At 49.1% G+C, this 25,301-nt stretch overlaps 1 protein-coding gene across 2 annotated transcripts in view; it reads left to right on the top strand.

Moving 5' to 3' along the window:
• LOC126998569 (probable serine/threonine-protein kinase tsuA) overlaps window positions 1-22,493 on the top strand; it is a 150,436-nt gene extending 127,943 nt beyond the window's left edge. For both annotated transcript variants that reach the window (XM_050860374.1, XM_050860373.1), the window contains exon 8: window positions 15,711-22,493. In XM_050860374.1, coding sequence (XP_050716331.1) covers window positions 15,711-18,152 — 2,442 coding nt within the window. In that variant the 3' untranslated portion in view covers window positions 18,153-22,493. The remainder of the gene's footprint in view (window positions 1-15,710) is intronic.
• The last annotated feature ends 2,808 nt before the right edge of the window (window positions 22,494-25,301 follow it).

Here is a 25,301-nt window from a genome sequence, read left to right as displayed (position 1 = left end):
AGGGCATCTCCACCCACCTTGGTGTCATCTGCAAATTTCGATATTGTGGATTTCAGTCCTGATTCTAGGTCATTGATATATATGATAAAGAGGATGGGTCCCAGCACTGACCCTTGAGGCACTCCACTAGTGACTGGAAGCCAATCGGAAGGCTGTGCGTTGAGTAGTACTCATTGTTTTTTGTCGGTGAGCCAATATCTTATCCACGCGATCAGATTGGCTCCGATGCCCGCCGAGTGCAGTTTCTTAAGGAGTCGCTCGTGCGGTACCTTGTCGAAGGCTTTCTGAAAGTCCAGGTATATAACATCACTGGGGATGTGGGCATCCCAGTTCTTATATATACCTTGGAAGAAGTCTAATAAATTCGTTAGGCAGGAGCGCTTGTTTCTGAAGCCATGCTGGGTGTCGGAGATTATATTATTGTTTTCTAGAAACTTAACAAGTTTATCTCTAATAATCTTTTCGAGTATTTTTCCTGCCACTGATGTCAAACTTATGGGCCTGTAGTTTAATGCAACGCTTTTGTCTCCTTTTTTGAAAATCGGTGTTACGTTCGCCATCTTCCAGTCTTCCGGGACCTTGTTTAGTTGGACTGACCGGTTGAATATGTTAGTGAGTGGTTGAAGTATTTGTTGTTTAAGCTCTTTTAATAACCGCGGGGACAAACTGTCGGGTCCCGTTGACTTGTTCGTGTCGAGTTTGTCCAAGTACTTTTTTACTTCTTGGTCGCATATTGTGTCAATTTCCAGCGGCGTGATCTCACTCGGCGGGTCAGGACCCTCGGGAATGGTTTCGATGTCCTCGACTGTGAATACGGATGCGAAATTACTATTGAGGATTCTGGCCATCTGTTTACTGTCCTGAGTTACAGATCCAGTCTCGTCTGTCAGGGGACCAATATTGGATTTTACTTTCTTTTTCGATCTTATGTACGTGAAGAATTTCTTGGAGTTAGTTTTGATTTCGCGCGCTATTTGCTTTTCATAGTTGCGTTTGCTACTCCGAATAAGGCTGCGACAAGCTCTGAGGCTGTTGTGGTACTGTGTGCTGGCTTCGGCCGTAGCATTCTCTTTCATCAAATTATAATTAGAAGGGAAGGGAAGGAAATTGAGGGGAGGAAAGGGGAAGGGAAAGGAAGGGAAAGGAAGGGAAGGGAAGGGCAAGGAAGAGGAGGGAAGGGAGGAAGAGGATGATAACTGGAAGAGAAGGGAAGGGAAGGAAATTGAGGGGAGGAAAGGGGAAGGGAAAGGAAGGAAAGGGTAAGGAAGGAGAGGGAAGGGAGGAGAAGTGAAAGTGAAAGGAAAAGGGGGAGAATGGAAAAAAAGTGGATGGTAACACAGAAAGAGGTAAGGAAGGGTACGGAAGGACAAGAAAGTGGGAAAGGGTAATAAGGAAGGAAGGAGCGGATAGGTGAAGGAAAAGTTGAGGTGATGAGATTGGAAAAAGAGAGGACGGAAGGAGACGGAAAAGAGGGAAGGAAGAAATGGGGGAAAGCGGGAAGTGAGAGTGAGAAGAAGGAAGAGAGAGAAAAAAAAAAAGAAAGGGAAAGATAAGTTGATAGACGGGGAGGAAGGGGAGACTGGAGGAAGGACAGATGAAGGACAGGAAGAAAACATGAAACAGACAGAAGGAAAGAATAAAGGTAGAGAGATGGGACACGGAAAGAGAGAGGGAGAGAGAGAGAGGCCAGAGAGAGGGGGTAGTGAAGAAAAGGCAAGAGAATAATATGAAGAGGAGGAGGAGGAGGAAGAAGAAGGAGGAAAGAAAGGGAAGGACAGTCGGAAGATATATATTTCCTATACCTCTCCCACTGAACTATGGATTTAAGGGGAGATAATAAAACTTCTCTACTCACTCATTCCATTCGCTGTTTTAGAAAATAGGGAAGGTTTAAAAATAACACAGAGGCAGGATATTATAGCGACCAGCGTGTGCGTGCGTGTGCGTGTGTGTGTGTGTGTGTGTGTGTGTGTGTGTGTGTGTTTGGAGGTAGTCATGCAGAGAGGCAGGTGTGTGTGTGTGGTGGTGGTGGAAGAGAAAAAAAATGAAAAAAAGCAGAGTTAATGCATGGTGAGCTGGAGGTGATGTCCGGTAATGGTGCTTTGGAGAAGGGGGGGAGGAGTGGTGGTGGTGGTGGTGGTAGACATGAAGAGGTGTGGTAAAGGAGAGAAGTGGTAGTGCTATTAGTGGTGGTGGTGGTGAGGACAGTATGGTTGTGGTGATGGGGGTGGAGTTTACAGTGATGGTGGTGAAGTTATGGTGATGGTAGTGGTAGTTAAGTAAGTGAAAATGGTGGTAGTAGTAGTTAGAGTAATGTTGGTAGGTAGTGGTGGTGGTGGTGGGGGTGTTGGAACTCGTGGTCGTGGTGGTGGTGGTGGTGTCGGTCAGATTAATAAGAATTCGATAAGGCTTCACTTTCATTACCATATTTGCGTGAGGGTCGGCGTGAGGGGGGAGAAAGAGGGTGAGGAGATTGAGTGGGTGAGAGGGAGAGTGTGGCTGACTGACTGGGTGACTGACTGGTTGGCTGACTGACTAGGCGTAGGGAAGACAGGCTGAATGGGTGACTGGTTTGGTTGATGGATAGATGGGTAGCTGGATGGATGACTGGCTGAATGTGTGACTGGTTTGGTTGCTGGATAGATGGGTAGCTGGATGGATGACTGGCTGAATGGGTGACTGGTTTGGTTGCTGGATGGATGACTGGCTGAATGGGTGACTGTTTTGCTTGCTGGATAGATGGGTAGCTGGATGGATGACTGGCTGAATGGGTGACTGGTTTGCTGGCTGAATGGATGGATGGGTGAGACTAGTAAGGGGTCAAAAATAATATCCTCTAAACTGTTTATAACGAGAAACATCTAAAACAACAGGAGCCACCAGGACCATAAATTTCCTCCTGACAGCTGTTATTACCCACTTAATTTTTCCTTCCTTCCTCTCCTGTTCCTTTCCCTGTCTCCATTTGCCTCTTATTTTTTTCCTTCTATCCCTCTCCCTCTTCCTTGTTTTCTGTTCATTTCTTTTCTTCCTCTCTTCCCTCTCCTGTTCCTTCATTTCTTCCTCTTCATTTCTCTTTTTTTCTCCCTTCTATCTCTCCCTCCCTCTCCTGTTCCTTTTCCTGTCTCCATTTGCCTCTTTTTCTTTTCCTTCTATCCCTCTCCCTCTCTCTTATTTTCTGTTCATTTCTTTTCTTCCTCTCTTCCCTCTCCTGTTCCTTCATTTCTTCCTCTTCATTTCTCTTTTTTTCTCCCTTCTATCTCTCTCTTCCTCTCCTGTTCCTTTTCGTGTCTCCATTTGCCTCTTTTTCTTTTCCTTCTATCCCTCTCCCTCTTCCTTATTTTCTGTTCATTTCTTTTCTTCCTCTCTTCCCCTCTCCTGTTCCTTCATTTCTTCCTCTTCATTTGTCTTTTTTTCTCCCTTCTATCTCTCCGTCCCTCTCCTGTTCCTTTCTCCCTCCATATGAGTCTTTCTTTCTTTTCCTTCTATCCCTCACTCCCTTATTTTCTGTTCATTTCTTTTCTTCCTTTTTTCCCTCTCCTGTTCCTTCATTTCTTCCTCTTCATTTCTCTTTTTTTCCCCTTTTATCTCTCCCTCACTCCCTTATTTTCGGTTCAATATTATTTTTTTTCTTCCTTCTCTCCCTTCCTTCATTCATTTCTTCTTTTCCTTTCTCATTCTGGTGCTTTATTTTTTTCTACGTGACTGTTTTCCTTCATTTCCTCCTTCCGTTCCCTCTTTTCTTCTTGCCTTTCCTTCCTCCTTCCTTCTCTCCACATACTACTTTGTTTCTTTTTTATTCTTTCTGACGTTCTTCTTTCCCTTTCTCATTCCCACCTTTACTTATTCGCTCTTCTTTTTTCCTTTCTTTCTTCATTTTCTCTCTTCCCGCTTCCTATCTCCCAGTCCCTCCCTTCCTTCCCTCTCTCCCTCTTCTTTTACCTGCTAATGAGTTCTCCCTCACACCTACTTCTATACCTCCTCAGCTTTCCTCTTTACACCTTCCTCTTACTTAAGTTTCCTCTTTAACCAGTTCTTCTTTTTTTACTTTCCTCCCTCCCTTGCTTCTCTCCTTTCCTCTCTCCCTTACTCTCTTCCATTGCTCCTTCGTCTTGCTTGGTTTCCTTCTTGTTCGTCCTTTCTTTTTTACTTCCCTCCTCCCCCCTTCCTTACTTCCTGCTTAGTTTCCTCTTTATTCCTTTTTTTTACCTTCCTTCTACCTCCCTTCCTCTCATCCCCTGCTTTTGCCTTCCCTACATAGTTTCCTCTTATATATAATCTACTTTTTTTTTACTTTCCTCCTTCCTCCCTTCCTTCCCTCCCTTCATTCTTCCCCCTTCTGACACACACACACACACACACACACACACACACACACACACACACACACACACACACACCTGCCGCGACTCGTCTCAGCCAAGCCACGGCGAGTCACACAGCAGCGGCGGCACATTGCACAGCCCCCCCGCCTCTCTCTCTCTCTCTCTCTCTCTCTCTCTCTCTCTCTCTCTCTCTCTCTCTCTCTCTCTTTTAGCTAATAGCGCCCTCTTTGGAGAAGTGACTGCCGCTGCTATACTTCAAAGGCGTGGAAACAAAACAAAACAAGAAACACACACACACACACACACACACACACACACACACACACACACACACGAGTCGAGCCAGATGAAGTGGCTCCCTCTGTGTGTGTGTGTGTGTGTGTGTGTGTGTGTGTGTGTGTGTGTTCGAGAGAGAGAGAGAGAGAGAGAGAGAGAGAGTCATCCCCCTTCCCCTACTCCTCCTTCACCCCCTAAAACCATCTTCTGCCAAACAAGTGTTGCCGGGGAGGAACAAAAGGTAGCGTTGCTCAAAGAAGAACCTTTTAATCCTATGAAGTTAGATCGAAGTTCGCTGTAATGAAGTTAAGCAGCGTTAAGCACCTCGGAAAAAGGTGTGATTAGGGTGGTGGGGGTGGGGGGTAGGGGAAGGAAGGGGGCAGTTGGAGGAGGGGAGGGGGTAGGAAGGAAAAGAGGGGGGGGTAAGGGAGGGGGGGATGAGGTTAATCGTAAGGAACTGAAAAGGTGCATTGGAAAAAGTTGTGATTAGGGGAGGGGGGGGAACAGGTGTAGGGAGGGAGGGGGTGACGCGAAGGGTGAGAGGGAGGAAGGAGGGCAGGGAGGGTGGAGAAGAGGGAGAAGGAGAGGGTATGTTACTAAGAATCAAAAAGGGAGGGAGGAAGAGGAGGAGGAGGGAAGGACAGTTAAAGAGGAGAAAAATTGATATCTTAACCTCTCTAACTCTGTATATTCCTATGATTCTCTCTCTCTCTCTCTCTCTCTCTCTCTCTCTCTCTCTCTCTCTCTCTCTCTCTCTCTCTCTCAAGAAAAAAAATATATATTCCTGCACATGAGGGAAGAGGGGGTAAGGGTGGGGAAGGAAAGAGGTGGTAGGGCGTGGGGGAGGCAAGAGAGAATTGGGGGTAGGGGTGGAGGAAAGAGGGGGGTAGGGGGTGAGGGGATATAGGTAGGTAAGAGGAGGTGCCAGGGGGGGTGGGGTAAGTGCCGTAAGTAGCAGCCAGCTTTCCCAGAACAAGACCAAAGAGAGATCGTGAAGAGTCTTGAGGGAGCGGGAAAAGAATGGCCAAAAAAAAAAAAAAAGGAATGAGGATGAGAGTGAGGGAGGAACAGACGGAGGGAAGGAGGGAGGGAGGTGGAGGGGGAGGAAACGGAGAAATGCAGTAGTAGTAGACAGGTAGAGAGAGAGAAAGGGGAAATGGAGGACTGGAGGAAGACAGGAGGGAATGAGTAACAGACAAATGGAGGAATATATGAAGGTATGGGTACGGAGATGAGGAAAGAAGGAGACATAAAGAAAAGTAGGGATGGGAGGAGGGAAGGAAACAGACGAGGTATAGGGCGGGAAAAAACAAGGACTGAAGGAGAAAAAAGGAAGGAGGAAGGGAGGGAATGAAGGAGCGATGGAGAGAGGGACGAGGAAGCATGAAGGTGACAGAGAAGGAGGAAAGAAGAAGTGAAGCGAAGGTGTCATGGCGAGAGAAAGGAGAGAGAAGGGAAGAAGTGAAGGGATATATACGAGGAGATTGAAGAAATGAAGAAGAGGAAGCTTGGAGGGAGGTGACAGGAGGAGGAAGGAAAGAAGGCGCCAGGGAAGAAGTGAGGGAGGGAAGGTGACAGAGAGGCAGGCAGGGAGGCAGGGAGGGAGGGAGGCAGCGCTGGCGTCCCCGGGTTAAAGTTTGGCCATTAGGTGATTAAAGGCGACCCTCACAGCGCGGAGTTTGGGGCGGCGGATGAATTACTGAGGTGGTCCGCGGCGCAGCACCCTCGGCGGCGGCGGCTCGCTGGGGACGACTTGATGGGCGCCGCTCGTGCCCTTTGTAGAGGCGAAACACAGCCGACACGCGAAAATGCGGAAGGAAAGAGAGTGAGGAAGGAAGGAGGAAAGAGGGAAGGGAGAAGAAAGGGGAGGAAACGGAGAAAGGACGAAAGAGAGTGAGGAAGGAGCAGACGGAAGGAAGGAGGCAGGAAAAAGGGAAGGGAGAAGAAAGGGGAGGAAACGGAGAAATAGGAGAGTGGTAGACAGGTAAAGGGGAGGAAGAGGAGACGGAGGAAGGGAGGATAACAGAGGTGCATGGGAGGAAGACAGGAGGAAAGGAGAAATATTAACAAAGAAATGCGAAAATGGTTGAGCCTTTTCTCCTACGCAAAAAAAAAAGTTAATAAAATGAATAAATAAAAAAATGGGCTCATGTGATATATTAGTTTTTTTTTTCTTTACTTTTTTCCTCATTCGCAAAAAAGGAAAAAAAAACATTGATAAAGTAAATGAATAAATAAAGGCGAGACGAATGTGAAATATTGTTTTTTTTTATCTTTACTTGTTGCCCGAAGACTTTTCTGGTGAAGGAAAATTGTTTCGTTCTGATGCGTGAAATCTTTGGACGATTGCGAAAAAAAAATTATATTGGAAGTAGAAACTCAAAACTATTTATTCATATTTCGACGCTTGTAAATTCTTGATTCGTCGTATCTTGTCTGTTTTGAGGCAGCGTATTTTCGGCTACAACATTTTTTTTTTTTTTTGGCTGTCTAGTGCGAGTTTTAAAATGGCACTAATTTTTCAGATTCCGCATTATGCTTTCCTTTTAAGTATTTTGGCGCTCAAACTCACATACTTAACAAGGCTTTCGTAGGAGTCTTGGGCCTTTCCAGGGGTACTTTAATGACCTTGGTGGTAGTCGGACCCTTCTTCTGTACCATGAACCAAAGAAAACACTCATTAGAATCCGACTTGTCTTTCTTTTCGCGTTTGGAAATAGTTGATATGAGGGGTGGAAACGTTTAATGACCTCAATACCGATTCTTAAATACAATATTCTTCCTTTATAATATGAAACTCAATACAAAAATTTAAATCCAACATACTTTCTTTTTAATATGAGCTCAATACTGATTCCTAAAACTTGGAAGACTCATAAAAAAAATCATAAATATTGTAATAACCCTATGTATGATGTAAATGTAAGGACTATAAACTGATTCTTCAAAACGAGGGAGAGAAGAGTCTGCAGGTAAGATTTTCCCGCGATATATAAATTTACGGAAACTTAACTGAAAACGGCCTGTTCTTCACTCCGGAATATGAGGGACGCGCGGGGCTGGCTGGCTGGTTCTTGAAAATGTGCGCGCCTTTTAAATTCGCTGTAATATACGACGGGATGAAAACTTTTTTACTCCGGCGAGAGTGAATGTGTGGCAGGAGGGTGAGGGATGCGTGGGGAAGGGAGGGAGAGGGAGGAGGAGGGAGGGAGGGTGAAGGAAGCAAGCAGATGAAGAATGAGGGAGAGGGAAGCTTGAGGGTGAAGAGGAGAGAGGATGAGGGAGGGTGAAGGAGGGTGAGGGAGGGATGCAGGAGGATGAGGAATAAGTATGAAGAAACGAAGCAGAAAGATAAGGGCTATAAGTGTGTGAGGGAGGGATGCAATAGGCTGAATGAGTATGAGGAATAGAAGTATTAGGATGATCGATGAATGTGTGAGGGAAGGAAAGGAGAGGGAAAGGGAAGAGGAAAAGAGGGAGAGGAAAAGGGTGAAGAAAGAGTATGAGGGAGGAGGGAAGTATTAGGGTGAGGGAGAAATAGGTGAGGAAGGGAAGCAGGAGGGTCAGGAATAGGTATGAGGGTGTGTGAGGGAGGAGTGTGTGAGGGAGATAAGGAGGAGGAGTATAAGGAATGAGTGTACGAGGAAGGAGAGCAGGAGGAGGAGGAGGAGGAATAAGTATGATGGAGGGGAGGGGGACGGGAATGGGAATGAATGAATGAGGGGGGGGACAGGAAGATGAAGGGGGGGGTGAAGGAGGGTGGGGGGTAAGTGGAGGAAGAGGGGGGGAAGGGTGAGGAAGAGCAGTGGGAAAGCTTAGTGAAAATAAAAATACGTAGACTAAACTTAACCTCTTCATCAAGATAATATGTTATTCTTTTTTTTTTAAGATAGCATTGCTCTCTCTCTCTCTCTCTCTCTCTCTCTCTCTGTACCGCCTTTCACACACGCTCATTTAAAGTTTTCACCCCAACTTTTTTACTTTCTTTTTAGCCAAGTTCCCAGAAATCACTGACACCTTGGGGAGGCATTAAAGGCACGATGCTAGTGGTGGGGAGGCGAAGGGGGTGCTGGTGGTAGTGAGTGCAGTGGTTATTACAGGGCTGGCATCAAAAGTAGAGGTGTTGGAGATGCTGGTCATAGTAGTAGTAGTAGTAGTAGTAGTAGTAGTAGTCGGAGAGGTCAGGAAGGCCACATATATACCCACAGATCTAGCGGGAAGGAAAAAACCCATTGAAAGACAGGACCAAAATCGAGCCATAGAGAGAGCCACAAGAGAGCCAAAGAAGAAACAGGCCATGATAGAGCCACAGGAGACCCACAGAGCCACATAGAGCCACATAGCCGTCCACATTCAACCAAAGATGGAGGATTCGGTGATAAACATCGTAAGAGGATTAATTATTGTTGGCGATAAAGCGGAAATCAGCGTAGAGGAAACGTGTGTGTGTGTGTGTGTGTGTGTGTGTGTGTGTGTGTGTGTGTGTGTGTGTGTGTGTGTGTATGGATCAAGAAGAAGAAAAAAACAAGAACAAAAACAAGAAAAAGAAGACAAAAACAAAAAGCAGAGAAGGGAAAATGTAAAAAAAAAATAGGAATAGAAAAAAAAGGAAAGAGGAGAACAAAGACAAAGGTAATAATAGAAAAATAAGAAAGTGAACTGAAGAAGAAAAAGAAGGTAATGCCTCAAGAAGAACAACAGGAACAAGAACAACAAAAACAAAAACAAGAAAAGATGGGGGGGGGGGGGGGGGCGCATCTAAACCAACTGTCTCCATCTATTTTATCTCCCGGGAAGACGCGGCTCAATGGACGCCGTTTATGGCCAAGACGCGGCAAAGGGAATTCGATTTATGGCTTTTTTATGCATTACAGATCCTTTAGTGGGCGGCTGCTAAGGGGGAGGAGGAGGACGCGTAATGGGGGAGGTGAAGGGGGGTGAGACAGAGTGTGAAGGGGTGATGTGTTTAGGTGAGGTGTAAGGGGTATGGTGAGGTGGGGAGGGTGTGAGAAAGGGGAGGTGAAGGGGGGTGATAGTGTGAAGGGGTGATGTGGTGGGGTGAGGAGTAAAGGGTATGGTGGGGTGGGGAGGGTGTGAGATGGGGGAGTGATAGTGTGAGGTTGTGATGTGATGAGGTGAGGTGTAGGGGGGTGAGGAAGTGTAAGAGGGTGATGTGAATAGGTGAGGGTGAGGGGAGGTATAAGGGTGATAGTAAAAGGGGTGATAGAAGTGATATGTTGGAGATGGGGTGAACGTGCGTAGGTGAAAGAGAAGGGGAATAGTGTAAGGGTTCCATGGGATGATACGGAAGGGGTGAGGAAGAGGGAAGGGGGTGAAGAAAGGGAGGAAAGGGGTGAGGAAGTAGCTTTGAAGTTAATGGAAAATAAAATGTCGTTGTATTTTATTTTTTCTTTGTTCATTCATATCTGTTAATTTGATTTTTTGCTATTGTTATTTTTATGTGGGAGTGGTAAAGTCTCGTGTGTGTGTGTGTGTGTGTGTGTGTGTGTGTGTGTGTGTGTGTGTGTGTGTGTTTACAGAGGGGCGCGGCTGCCAGCAAAGGGTTAACGCCCACATAATTAGATCCAAGCTAATTATTAGGCCAAAAGGACCCCTACCTCTCTCTCTCTCTCTCTCTCTCTCTCTCTCTCTCTCTCTCTCTCTCTAACGATACGTAGATAAATGGCTAGATAAGAGAGAGAGAGAGAGAGAGAGAGAGAGAGAGAGAGAGAGAGAGAGAGAGAGAGAGAGAGAGAGAGAGAGAGAGAATATATGCAATAGAAACATCTTCCAACGCTCACCGTCCTCGCAACCGACAATTCAATTTACAGTCTTTGAACATTAAGGCAAAAAAAATAAATAAATAAATAAAAAAAAATAAAAATAAAGATAAAACGTATGAAATCTGATTCCCCTGAGCTATACACGCATACATATATTCACATTTCCCCTCTTAACACTCTCTCTCTCTCTCTCTCTCTCTCTCTCTCTCTCTCTCTCTCTCTCTCTCTCTCTCTCTCCCCGTCACCTTTTTCACCGTCCCTCCTCTCTCTCCCTTCCACTTTCCCTCCTCCTCCTCCTCCTCCTCCTCCTCCTCCTCCTCCTCTCGCTCTTTCTCCCTAATGCATTTGAAATATATTCGATTTTCGTCCCAAAATTCCTGGTGGAGGGCGGAGGCTTGACGGCGGCAGCGGACGAGGGCGGATGAAATTGAAACGAAGGCAAATAGAAAGGTGATAGCTGGGGGTGTGGGAGTGTGGGGGGAGGGGGGAGGGGGGAAGGCGGGTGGTGTGGGAAGGAAGGGGAACGAGGCTGTGTGAGAGAGAAAGGAAGGGAGGGGAAGGAGGCTGTGTTTGGGACGGGAAGGAGAGGAGGGGGTTGTGTGTGGGGGGGGAGGAGGGGAGAGGACGAAGGGGAGGTTGTGGGGGGGTGATGGGGAGGGAACATTGGTGTGTGTGTGCGTGTGTGTGTTGGTGGAGGGGGGAGGGGGGGGGTTGTGTGTGTGGGGGTAATGAAGGGGAGAGAGAGAGAGAGAGAGAGAGAGAGAGAGAGAGAGAGAGAGAGAGAGAGAGAGAGAGAGAGAGAGAGAGAACTACTATCACATTAAGAGAACTATATTACATTTTTAACTAAATCAACAACTCACCACCATCATCACCACCACCACCACCACCACCACCACCATCAATCCCCACTTAAAAACACATCACCATCCCCCTCCATCTCCCTTCACCATCACCACCACTATCCCCTCACCACTATCACCACCGGGACACCACAATACCCTCTACTCTTTTTTTTCTATATTTTTTTCTCTTCTTTTTTTGGGCAGACCTGGTAACAGCTTCATCAATCGCAACCCTTTTTCCTCCCCCACCCTCATGCCTGTTCCATTTCCAATTTCCTTTTCATATATACATTTTTTTTTTGTTATCTTTTTACTTTGATTTTTCCCCTCCTCTCTGCTAGCATGGTGGTGGTGATACGTCTCATCTGTCCTCCCCGAGTGTGGGTGTTGCGTGATGCTGCGAACGATGCAGATCAGAGGATATTAGGACACAGTTCACGTAATATACCTAAGGATACACGAAGCTTATCCTGCATTACCACTTCTTTCCATGGCCTAGCTTGATCACATCCTCTCTGTTCGTCTTATTCGCCAAACACCTTCACACCACCGTTCCCAGATTGTCGTACTCAAAGCACAGTATTTGCCGGTTTCTGACGCCTAACTATTGCCAAGAAACATCAGGAATGAACTATTTTAACGATAATTATAAGTGAATCTCCTTATTGGGGTCCACGAGACAGTTTTTGGGTCAGAAGTCGGTAAATATAAGAGGCTGAGTAAGACAATCTGGCAACTTTGCTTCACACTGCTTCATCAACGGCTTCACTTAAAATACCGCTCCTCCCGAAATTGACCTCTCTTTTGGCCACTTATTACTTTTGTCTTTGTGGGAACAGCGATTAGCGGGCTTTTTTTTTTTACACCTTTTTTTGTTGCCCTTGAGCTGTTTCCTTAGCTGTAAAAAAAAAAAAAAAACAAAAAAAAACAAAAAAAAAAAACAGCAAAGTCACGCATTTTACACAAAGGTACACGAATAATGTGCTTCCCTATATCACCTTCACGTCCTACCTTTATCAAGTTCGTTTCTCATGACTCAGCATAACCCTTAAATTACTTCCATGACCCTTCAACCACCTGTCTGCCCATATTTGGAGGTTTATTTCCATTTTACATCCGTCTCTTTCATATTTTAATTCCCCGTCTTCAAGCACTGTTTATTATCCTCGCTCTGTTCAGTTCGCTCTTTGTTCTATGCTTCTATAATTTCTGAAATGCCTTATCCTTTTCTGCTTTGATTAAATATTTTTTTTAGGATGTTTTTTGGTCTATAACTTACATCACTACCTCTTTTATATCCCGACTTCAACCACTGTTTCTTTCTCTTTTTTTATCCTCGGCTCTTCCACTTCTCTGTTCTCTTCTGTAACCTATAAACCATCTTATCTCTCTCCCAGTTTGCCCAACTTACTCATCTACCTCCTTCATACCTCGACCTCAACCTCTGTTTCTTATCTTGCCTTGTTCTGTTCTCCTCTATAACTTCTAAACCCTTTCATCTTTTCCCCTGTTTCAGCCTCTATTTACAAATCTTCTTGCCTGATAACCAACCCTTCTTCCTCCTTTATGCCCTAACCTCAACCTCTGTTTCATATCCTTGCCTTATCTTGTTCTGTTTTCTTCTATAACTACTAAACCCTTTCATCTTTTCCCCTGTTTCAGCCTCTATTTACGATTCTTCTTGCCTTATAACCAACCCTTCTTCCTCCTTTATGCCCTAACCTCAACCTCTGTTTCATATCCTTGCCTTATCTTGTTCTGTTTTCTTCTATAACTACTAAACCCTTTCATCTTTTCCCCCGTTTCAGCCTCTATTTACGATTCTTCTTGCCTGATAACCAACCCTTCTTCCTCCTTTATACCCCGACCCAAGCCTCTGTTTCTTATCCTCGCCCCATCCAGTCCTCTGTTCTCACGGCGAACCTGACCCGGACACTGCCCCTTCCATCCGTCCCTCCCTCCCTCCCTCTGCCGCTGATGCCCGGTGCAGGAGCGCAGGCAGGCAGGCAGGTCGGAGGCGGAGGTGGCGGCGGCGGTGGCGAGGCTGACGTCATTATGCAAACGAACCGTACAAGCTTTCAGAACCGCGCATGTACTGAGGGAGGGACGAACGCTGCGAGGGAGGATGCGAAGTGTGTGTGTGTGTGTGTGTGTGTGTGTGTGTGTGTTTCAGGAATATGCCATAACAGATCTAAAGGTTGCTATATAATGTGCTCAGACGAAAGAATATGTATTGAAAAAAACACATAAACGACAACACACACACACACACACACACACACACACACACACACACACACACACACACACACACACACACACACACACACACACACACACACATTTATAACCCTCGTGACAGGTATAGTTTGACGAAGCTTCTCTACACCATGAACGCGTGAAAAAAAACCCGCTTGAGAACCCGATTAATCTCCTTCTTTCGGGACTTTTAAAATATTGGATGCAAGAACCGGAATCGTCTGGGAATATCGACCAAAGTGGAGAGGGAACACAGGGCGAAAAAAGTCTTTGAAAATGGTAACAGAAAAAAGAAGAGAGAAGAGAGTGGGAGAAAGGTGCAAGACCATTCCTCCTCCTTCTCAAATGTACAACGTGTTGAGGAGGCGTCGTTGAGGAGCCTCCTTTCATGATCTAATATTAAAGTTTGGAAAGGAAGGGAAGCCCGGCGAGGGAACGGAAATAAAAAGTGGCGCTCTCCTCCCCTCCGTGTGTTGCTGATTAAATTGCGGCGGAAAACTTTAAATGTAAGTCTTCTACGCGACAGGTACTTTGAGAGAGAGAGAGAGAGAGAGAGAGAGAGAGAGAGAGAGAGAGAGAGAGAGAGAGAGAGAGAGAGAGAGAGAGAGATTGCATCATACTCTTTTCTTCTTTTGATCCTTTTACCTACTTGTACATCACACACACACACACACACACACACACACACACATACAGGTGGTCATCACAGTCAGCCAGCCGCCACAGCCACACACAAACACACGCCGTCGCAATAAACAAACAAACAAACAAACAAACTCAAACACTCCCACAAAAAGAGCTCGTTTGGTCTCGACGTTCAGCATCCCGTTTCTCTCTCTCTCTCTCTCTCTCTCTCTCTCTCTCTCTCTCTCTCTCTCTCTCTCTCAGTTTGCTATTTATATTCCAATTTACTTCTCTTTATATCATTTTAATGCGTTTGATTGAATAATTATGGCTACTAACAAAGATTACTGTTCCTTTTAATTTCACTAAGAGGAAGACACAGGAGGGAGTGGGGGGGGGGGAAGGGGAGGAAAGGAAAACGGAGGAGGGAAAAAAACTAAAAACTAACAGAATAATAAAATAAAACGAAGAGCTGCCTGCACACGTAGCAACAAACATCATTGCTTCTTATTATTATTCTCCTTCACCTGAATAAAAACACACGAGAGATATTTCCCGGCTAGCCCCCGGCGAGAACAAGGAAATCCATTAGGGAGGCACTGCAGGACGCGAACGATGCCGCGGACGGTTCCTGAGGCAACAGAGGCAGCAGCAGCACCAGCAGGGAGGGCGGCTAACAGGGGTGGCCAGCGGGCTGAGGCTCATGGGCCGAGGGAGGCGAGGGATAAGGGAGCGAGGGGATCCAGCAATCGATCATGTTGATTTATTGCACATCCGCGACGCTGGGGCGGCCACGCTGTCCTCCCCTCCCCGGCCCGGGCCAGAGGGAGGCACTGCTGGGGAGGAGTCGTCCTGCACCGCCACGACGATCTTTTATCTTCCTCGCCGCGCCGCGCCGAGTGTAGGGATGGCTGGCAATGCTGCTCCTGGCAAAAGAGTCGTCCTCTCCACGTCACGCTGAGTGCATCACCACAAGTCTCCTCGCGGCGGCCTAGTCTGCCGTGAGTATACGAGGCTCAGCGCCCATGTGTAGTGGTGACGAAGCGATGTGTGTTATCACGTTGCTGGGCACCAAGTGCACCGGTACCGGCGTCCTGACGTGTGGCTGACTGGCCCCGCTGTGTGTCAGGCAGCGCTTTACCCTGGAGTAATGTTTCATTTATGTAGGAGGGCCAGTTTCCAGTTCCTTTATAAAGTCACCGTGGCTGTGGCAGTGAGCGCCGCTGATCTCCGCCACCGACGCCAGCGGCGCCGCGTGATCCGCACAGTGCTTGCCAAAACAAAAATATTACTCTAACTGTCGCCTCGGGATATGATTCATGTTTTGCAGTTTGTGATTACATTTGCATACACGTTTTCGTAGGTGATCTTATTTTTTTTTTAGTATGAAATTATGTTTTTTTCCCTAGTCAAAAATCAGTTAACTGTTAGGCAGCCGAGTAGGAAACTGGCGGCGTGGTTACTCTCGCCTCTATAAAAGCTCCTTTATTGTGACTGTTCACGACACTAATACCCTTGGCGACCGTAATGGCGGCGCCGCAATTGGTGGAGTTGCATAAGTAACAATGAAACTTAACCCTCTTTCTCTCCTTCCACAGGAAGCACCGATGGAGCTGAGCTTCCAGGTGGTGGCCACAAGAAAGGTGAGGAAGCGACGGCAGCAGTCCGCCGCCCCCAGCGTGGCTGAGGAGACGGAGGCTGCGGCGGCAGACAATACGGAGCCGCCGGCCGCCGAGGAGCCGCCCGACAAAGTTGCCAGGCTGGAGGAAGCGCCCTGCACCAACACCGTCATGCTCTCCGACGAACAGACGCCCATGCACCCGCAACCCCCCACGCCTCCCGAGACCCCCGAGGGAGGACGTGGCAGGGAGGGTGAACAGTTCCCTGTTGAGGGGCAAACCATCACTGACCTGCAGCTCCCTCACGGCGACGACGCGGACGACATGGCTGGCAACGAGGCGCCCACGCTGGAAGAGCAGCAGGACGCCGGGCACGTCATGGAGGAGGAGGCGCCGGAGCTGCAGGCTGAGGTGCCTTTCAGTGTGCAAAATGGCCTCTCGGAGGAGAGTCCACAGCGCGAGAAGGACGAACCTGACGGCGGCGACGCAGACAGTCACCACATGGAGGCCAATGAGGACTTCGACACCTCGAAGGAGTCCAACGAGCTAATTGTTGACCACGACTCCGAGACGCCGCTGGAGGTGGACACAAGCCACGAGACGGAGCCAGAGGGCGAGGGCGAGGGGGAGGGGGAGGGGGAGGGCGACGGCGACCACGACGGGGAGCAAAATGGTGACAAAGAGAAGGGCGGCGACAACTCTGGTAACAATGGGGTGGACGAAGAGACAGACACCGGAAAACACTGCAGGGATGATGAGCAGGAGGACAGTGCCATCGACGTGACGGAGAACAGCCCAAGCGAGCCCATGGACAGTGACGACAAAGACACTGACCTCAACGTGAGCACCGAGTCGACGGAGCTGGAGGTGGAGGAGCAGCACGAGAGCAGCACCACCACGCGGGAGGTGCAGACCGACGAGGGGCCCATCAACCTGAGCCAGGGCTGCCGCGGCGACAAGGGGCTCAGGAAGGACTGTTACGTCTTCACGGACAACGAGGACGACGAGGATGACTACGGAGAGCAGGAGGAGGAACGGGACGAGATGGGTGCCCTGGACCTGTCCCGCCACGCCCGCAGCGTGAGGGAGGCGAGGACGCAGCGCGAGAGTCTGGAGTCGCCGCCCAGTGACGGAGGAACAAGAGGTGACAACCGCAACGCCCGGGGGCAAGGCACCCAGACGATTCTCTCCATCACGCAGAGCAAAAAGTCCAAAAAGCTGAAGCAGCAGTCCGCCTGCACCACTGGCTCGGTCACGCCCACCGCCCAGACGGCGTCCATCGTGTCGCCCATCACGCGGCCGCCAATGGCCCTGGACTGGGCGTGCTCGCCGCTGGTGTCCAATCCTGTCAACGCTCAGGCGGTGGGCTTCCATGACCTCATGACGCTGTCTCACGCAGCGGTTCAGTTGCAGCTAATGGCCCACCACGCCCAGGCCCAGGCCCAGGTCCAGGCCCAGGCCCGCGCCCAGGCCGAGGTGCAGGCCAGGGCCCAGGCACAGGTCCTCAAGAGCCTCAAGTCCACCGAGTCTCTGAGCTTCATCAACGGCTCGGGCGACACCCTCACCATCAGCCCCATCACAACCTCCTCGCCAGAAGTCAAATCCAAGACCACCTACTCCAAGGCCGTCACCAAGACCCACCACACCCCCAAGACCGTCAACGGCAGCTCCTACAGCAAAAACTTCAGCAACAAGTCGCACCACACGCACAAGTCCGGGGGAAGCATCCCCAGCCCCAACAACAACAAGGTCAGCAGCACCATCAACCACGGCAGCATCCGAACAACAATCCCGAAGTCCGCCCTCGCCACCTCCCTCAAGATCCCCAACGTGTCCTCCGTCAGCTCCAAGACCAACGGCACCACCTCCCTCTCCTCGCCCAAGCCCGAGAAGGACCACCAGGAGAGGACAGGCGACCCGGTCTTCAAGATAACCAACCAGAAGTTGGCGGAGTTTGTCAGGCGGCAGCACCAGGAGCAGAAGATGAAGCAAAGAAACAACAACTTCAAGTCCAGCACGACCTCCACCACCACCACCTCCTCCTCCTCATCCAACCTGAGCTCATCCACCTCCCCCTCCACCTGCCCCTCCTCGAAGCCTCACACCAATACCAACACCAGCCTCAAAGTGGCACCCAGTTCCATGTCCACCACCACCAGCCTCAGCAGCTCCGTCAGCCGGCCGCCCACGGGCTCCAGCCAGAGCATCCGTGCCACCAACACCAGCGTGCGGCAGATCCCCAACCCGTCGCTGCTCCGCCAACAGTCAGAGTCACGCATCACCAGCGGCCTCACCGGGCTGGGGCTCGGCTCCCGGCGGCCCTCGGAATCCATCAGCAGGATCGAGAGTCTGACGCGCTCCTTGCACGAGAAGGTGGCCGCCTCGTCCCTGGCGGCGACCATCAACTCGGCGGCCAGATAAGCGGAGGCGCAGCGAGACCCACGACTCGCCTTGTGGCCGCTCAGCCACGCGATGACTCAGCGCTGCGTCAACCTGTTCACGAGGAAAAAACGACTGAATTCACTGACTCCAGCGTCCCTCCGCACCGCGGCAGTGCTGTGTATGTAGACTTGGTGCTAGAGGTGTCGTGCTTTTACTCCCTGTACAAAGCGGTGACGTGTAAATATGGCCGCCACCCCCGGAGGAGTGTAGCAGGGGCGGCTCCGCGGGGCTGCGAGGAGACTGTGCCAGCGTGGCGCGCCTCCCGCCCCGCCCCGCCTTCCTCATCTGCTGCAGGAGGCCCCGCGCGGCCCCTCAGCATCGTGCGCGTATTCCATTGACAAAACTTTATTGACTCTAGTGAAGTAGATCTGACACCCTGTGGGACTGTCCACGTTACAAACAGTGATATAGTATTTAACGGTAGCGAAGTAAGGACGATGAACCTTTGCTTGTAATCTGGCTTTAATTTGAACTTATACGGAGGCAGCGACGACTGCGGGCGGCACCTCGCTGCAGGCCGCTGCACCTGTGCACCACCTGTCACGCCATGATGCTCCGTCATCATTTCTTGTCCTCATTTTTCCCGCCAGTCAGCGGCCCGCGTCGCGCTGCCCCGTGTCCCGTGCACGACCGGGGAGGCCCACCTCCGGGCGCCCCGCAGTCGTCCAGCCGCCGCCTCACCAAAGAGCTTTGCCGATGCCGACTCCCTTTATTGTTTCTGCTCCGTCGTGTGTACATAGGCAGTTAGTGATAGCATAGCCGTGTTTATTATTATTCCAGTTGAGTGTCGCATATAATCACAACTCTTTCTTCTTGTCTTCCTTCCTGTAGTTCTTGTACCATATATATGCACATTGTTATCTCGGGCAAGACAGGACACTCCGCCTGGCTTCTCTTCTCCCGTGCATCATACTCCACTGCGTATTACTGTTCTTATTTATACCCGTGACCTGTGTCGTAGTGCTTAGCCCCCGCCCCCCCACCCGCGGCGCCGCCACGCACGCATGCTGCAGCCGCGACGCCTGCCTGCCCGTGGCGGCGCCCTCATCGCCCCCACACCCTCACCCGCTGTTGATTGTTTACTGTGTTAGTTCCTGAGTGTGGGTGACGCCGAAGGAGGATCAAATCTCACACAGCCGCTCTCCAGCCTCTCGTGGGGCCCCTGGCGGCTGGCCTTTGTCTCTCCCTCTGTCCTGGTGACGCGAAGACTCTGCCTCCGACGGGGAACAGAGACTCCAGATGAGGACGTGAAGCAGAAAGCAGCACAGTGCAAGTAGCTACAGATTGCTCCTCGGCAGTGTACAGGCGAGGGAGGAGGGTGATGGTGGTGGTGGAGGGAGTGGAATGACGCGTGAGGAAAGGTTACGTTAGGTCGCCATTCCCCGCTCCCCCTCCCTCCCCCAGCACCTCCCTCTCCCTACCTCCTTCCTCCTTCCCCCCTCTCCCATGCTCTCCCTCGCTGGTCCCTCTCAAAGTCCAGCCAGTTTTCGGTTATGTTCCTGAGGAAATTATTTTGCGTTACAGTTGTAAATGATCCACATTATTATTGTTGTATCCATTAATATTATTTTATTATTTATGAAAAAGATAAGCGTGCCATGATGATGATGATGAGGATAATGATGACGATGATGATGAGTTTGTTCGTTTGTTTGTTGTTTCCCGTGACTTATTTGTGTGAATGTTAGTCAGTACGTATGTGTGTTCGTATGTGTGGTTTTCTGGTCTCCCTTGAGGGCATTCAGCTGGATTTTCTGCGGTTACTGCAAGCACACACACACACACACACACTCACACACACACACACACACACACACACACACACACACACACACACACACACACACACACACACACACAACACTTTGGCACGAGAAAGGCAACACACTGCACCATCAAAGCCTGCATGTATCAAGTATCAAAAAATCTACAAGGAGTCAGATCAAGAGAAGATCCCCGAACGATCCTTTCCCGCATGAATCAGCGACAAAAACAAGACTTTCCCTCAACTTTATAAACGACAGATGCGAAGCTTTCACTGGACTCTTTAATTAAACGACAGACAAAAGTTTTCCTTATACTCTACACGACACTCGCATAAAGCTTTACCGGAACTCTATGAATGACGGATATATAAGCCTTTTTTTTACACCTTAAACGACAGAGACAAAGCTTTCCTTGGACTCTTTTAAACGACAGACATAAGCTTCAATTGGACTCTATGGACGACACACAAACACTCTCTTTGGACTCTAAACACTAAACGACAAAATCCCAAAATCCATCGCCTTCTTCCTCCTCCTCAGCCAATGACTCTCCAAGGCACTCCCGACGCGGCTGTATCTCCACCAGGTAGTACAAAATGCATTATGAGATAGGGCCGTTGATGCAGCCGACCGTCCTCAGTTCCTATATCCGTCTTTTTGTCCCACGTTCAGGAATCTAATCTAACGCACCCCCTTAAAGTCAGAAGCTCCTTGATTCGCAGCTTAAAGGTGTTGAAATGCAGTTCTGATGATGCCAGTAACAAAGACTCGTCACTTCTGTCACTCATACTAACACGAACACCGTCAGACTGATTTCATACCACCTTCACACACGCCTCAACACAGCAACACCAGCCGCACCTCAACACAGCGCATTCATACCATCCGCTCACCAGCCATCAACATTCATATAGCTTCGTATCATTCACCCAGCAACACCCCGAACACAAACACAAACCATGCTCTCGCCCATAAGAAGAAACACACCAACACAACTTGATAACTGACTCTGACACGCGACGCAACACACCGACACCACACAACTACCAACAGCAAGATGAACAGTACAAACGGCATGCAACACAAAGCCTCAACACTACCCCCCCAAACATCAACATAGCAACTTGGAGGCAGGCAAACACGCACGATCCCTCTAACAGCAACACTTCAACACTACAGTCACGCCCACGGCAAACTGCTACCTGTCCAACACAAACAACCACAACACAACACTCAGGAATGCACGGCGCACAAAGCGTCGTGTGTGTGTGTGTGTGTGTGTGTGTGTGTGTGTGTGTGTCCAGGTAATACACTCAACACTTAGGGCATTCATGACTCCCCTCTCCCCCCTCCCCCCCGCGTGATATATACATTCGTGTGTTTGTGTTGTAGTTAGTATGAATGGCATACGCGTCTCTATGTTCAAAATCTACACTTAAAGAGTATATATATTTACTGTTGCAAGGGTCAGTTTTCATGAAGGGGGTCCGTCTTGCGCGGCGCCCGTTCTTCCTCCTCCTCCCCCTTCTTCTGTTGCTCTGTGCTCCTCGTTGTGGGCCCCGCGGCAGCTTCATCCCCTGGGTTCACGCCCGGAGGTGGGTCTGCCGCAGGGAACGTTCTGGGTTCGTCTTCATTTATATATTTCTCTTCTTATCTGCTATTTGTTGGTTACCATTTCTTGTTGTTTTGTTGTAATATTTTTTTATCATTATGTATCTTCCGTGCGTCTTCCGTTCGTTCTCTCCGCCTCTTTTAGTGTCTGTTCTGTGGTCGCCTGAGCGTGGCTTGTCTCAGTCAGTCAATCAGTGTGTGTGACGCCGTGACGCACGGAGCATTTACGGTCAGTCCTCGTGTTCGTGCCGTGATCGTGTCCGCAAGGCGGCCAAGGGAGTGAAGTACCCTTGGAGCTGATAGCGGCGGCGGCGGCGATGGCGGCGACAGTGACCCCGACACACCGGCTGGTGCTGCGCCCACCACCACTGCCGCCAGCACAGTACTGTATGATACACACACACACACACACACACGCTGAGGGGCGCCAGGCGTGCTGCCCTCAGCCGCGGCGTCCAGCACACGTCGATAGGGTCGCCTCCCCCCAGCGGGCCGCCCAGTGCCCGGCGTGCCGCCAAGAGTGGGAATCATAGTCATTAAAAGAAACAAACAGACATGTACCTGAACCTCGATGCCAATACCCGCCTCTAGCCACGCCAGAACGGCAGCCTGGTGCCCCGACCCAACCCAACACGCCACGCCACGCCACGCCACCCCCACGCCGCCCCGCCCCTTGTAGACGATGATGGCCCGCTAACACGAGGACTGACTAACTTGATATGTGTGTGTGTATATATAATATATACACACATTGTCCGTGCATCAGCTGTCACGCCGAGGCCGAGGTTGCCGGCGACTCGCTCCTTGATTCTTTTCCACACCCAATAAGTGCACTCTGTAGGGGTACAGTGGACGGTGCTTGTTTTGTATCATCGCAGTCATCACATGTAGAGGTGACCCATGGAGAAAATATAGTATACTGGATAATAACTCATGTCTTACTGCAACCCCTGGTGTGTGTGTGTGTGTGTGTGTGTGTGTGTGTGTGTGTGTGTGTGTAATAATGTCTCCAGGTAGCAGTCAGAGGTAAGTCAACAACACAGCGTCAGTACAACCACGGATCTCCTACCAACGCTCGGATTACCTGCACTTTGAACGCCTGTCACTAGAGATTTCGGCGAACATCACTGGTTGGGTAACAGGCAAAGATTGAAGATCTCCTAACAATGACTAAGAAAGATAAATAGACTTGGGAAGGTAAGTCATATCATGGGTAAAGCTGACAGCAGGTGGACAGGAAAGGTAAAACTGACAACCCAAGCAGGAAGTGTAGAAGTCAGAGCAGATAGAGACCCAGGTTGCTATAAATGGTATCAGAACCCATCGCAGAGCAGAATGGAGAGCGCTAACATCAGACAGAGGGTGGAGGACGTTCGGAAAGGCCTTTATGCTGCAGTGACCTAATACTAATGGCTGATGATGGAAATAACGACAACAACTATAACAAACTCTCACTTCTGATGCACCTTTCTCTTTTTTTCTTCCTCTTTCTCTCATACCTTCCCCCGCCCTCCCACCCTCACCCCTCTCTTTCACACACACACACACACACACACGGTAATGACACTGAAGGCATGGCGACGCTAATGACCACTGATCACGTATGTCGCCGCGTCCCCGTTTAATAACAAATACAAATACACACACAGCGAGCCATTCATCAGGGTAATGGGCTTGCGCGTAACCCCCCCCCCCCCCACATCCCCCCATTCCCCTCTCCCCCCACCCCACCCCTCACCTGCACTTCCGCCGCGGGTCAATCACCTGTTGGCCGCAAATGCAAATGTGGTTTACGAGGCAGGCCACGAGGGGCGAACTGCGTCATTTGTAACATTTCAGGGATTCAAGTATTGCTTAAAAAAAAAGGGTTGATGGCGGCATTTGCATTTTAGTTGGATAAGATGAAGCGCTTAATTATTTTTGTCGCCTTAATTTACGATTTCCGGGGTCTAGTTTCTATAATAATAGAAAAAAAGTGGTTGAAGTAATTAACATTTTGTTCGATCAGGTAGAAAGGTTAGTGATCCTCACCTATAGTATTCACAGGTTATATATATTTATTTTTTACGTATAAGAATCTCGGTTGGTATTGTTTATGCTGTGAGGGCTCGGGAGAGGATTAACTGTATATATTGAATAATTTTGATGGATTAGAGGGAAATATCAGTGAGTGTTACTTAAAGATTCATGTTTTTGTATTTTTTTTCTCTAAAGGTATTTGTGGACTAGTTTAGCATTTCGAGGGATTAGGTACACAGGCTGAGTGTCTCTTAAAAGGTTAAAATTCAGTCGCTTCACAGTTTTCAGTTTATGTAATTATGTAACATTCTGAGGAAACAGGTAAAACAAACCGCCACCAAAAAAAAAAGTCATGATATTAATAATTCTTCTAAAAACGGGCTCAGTAATCTATAGTTGTAGGGATCGGTAAGGATTAATTTGATTGCATTTGAGGGATCAGGTTAAAAGATTAATTATGGTCGCCTATGAAATTCAGGGGCTCTGGCATTTCCATAGAGGCGGTTGACGTAATTTACAGGTCGAGGGTCAGGGGCGGATTAATTGCCCGCCGGCTGTTTGTGCGTGACGGGTGCGTGCGTATCAATCGTTCCCTGGCCGCTCTGCCCCGCGCGTGCCATGCATCTCTGGCGCAATTTGGTAACTTTCCAAAAAAGGCGGCTCGCGTAATTTACAGTTGGAGGGATCGGATAAGGATTAATATCACTGTTGCCTGTTTCTATTTGACTCATCCGGCCGCTTTGATCGTTCACAGTTGTGGCTGCAACACACGCGAAATACAGTTGTTGTCGGGGAGGCGGTGGCTGAGTGGCAGGTGTGCGGGCGGGGTGTCCTGGAGGGCCCGGGGTTCTAGTTCCGGACGCCGCTAAAAGCTGACACATTTTAGCTGTCGCTGAGTGGCCTTAGACTACTCACATGCTGTCCTGATGACCGGCTTTCAACTCTAACGAAACTCTATAAAGAGGATCAAGTGGAGTTCAGGGGGGCAGCATGAGCCAAGCAAGATGGCGTCACTATAAAACACTTCCCTGCACCACTAGCGGGCTGGGCTGACCAACAGGCCCCATCATGAAAGTCTACCGGCGAAACGTCCAAAAATATATGCTATAAAAAAAGTGAAGCCAAACTAGCGAGTCCGTTGTGACGTTGGCTCCCGCGGGTCCTTTCCTCCCCTCTGCTCCGCCACACAGTCCCAACACCTATCTTTTCCTCTCATATGTCAGCCATAGGTAACATATGAAAGGAAAAAAAAATAGGTGTTGGGACTGTGTGGCGGAGCAGAGGGGAGGAAAGGGCCCGCGGGAACCAACGCCAAACCGGACGCGCCAATCAGGTTTCACTATACCCCTGAGAAGGTTGTCTTGTGAGTGTTGGTGGTTGGTCCCAGTCTGTTGATGATGCGGGGCTATGATTTTTTTTTTAAATGATGCAGGTAATTGGAAGCCTAAACAAAACTCACACTCTCTTATGATGCCTGTTTCCACTATGTCTATTCTTAGAGGGAATAGCAAGAAGAAAAAGTGGATACATGGAGAAAGGTACAGTAGGTGGAAGAAGAAAGACAGTATATGAAGATGAAGACGATGAAGATGGAGACGATGAAGATGAAGACGATGAAGATGGAGACGATGAAGATGAAGACGATGAAGATGGAGACGATGAAGATGGAGACGATGAAGATGAAGACGATGAAGATGGAGACGATGAAGATGGAGACGATGAAGATGAAGAC

The sequence above is a fragment of the Eriocheir sinensis genome, chromosome 14 (genome assembly GCF_024679095.1).
Source record: "Eriocheir sinensis breed Jianghai 21 chromosome 14, ASM2467909v1, whole genome shotgun sequence".
Taxonomy (NCBI): domain Eukaryota; kingdom Metazoa; phylum Arthropoda; class Malacostraca; order Decapoda; family Varunidae; genus Eriocheir; species Eriocheir sinensis.
This window is presented reverse-complemented; position numbering and strand designations above follow the sequence as displayed.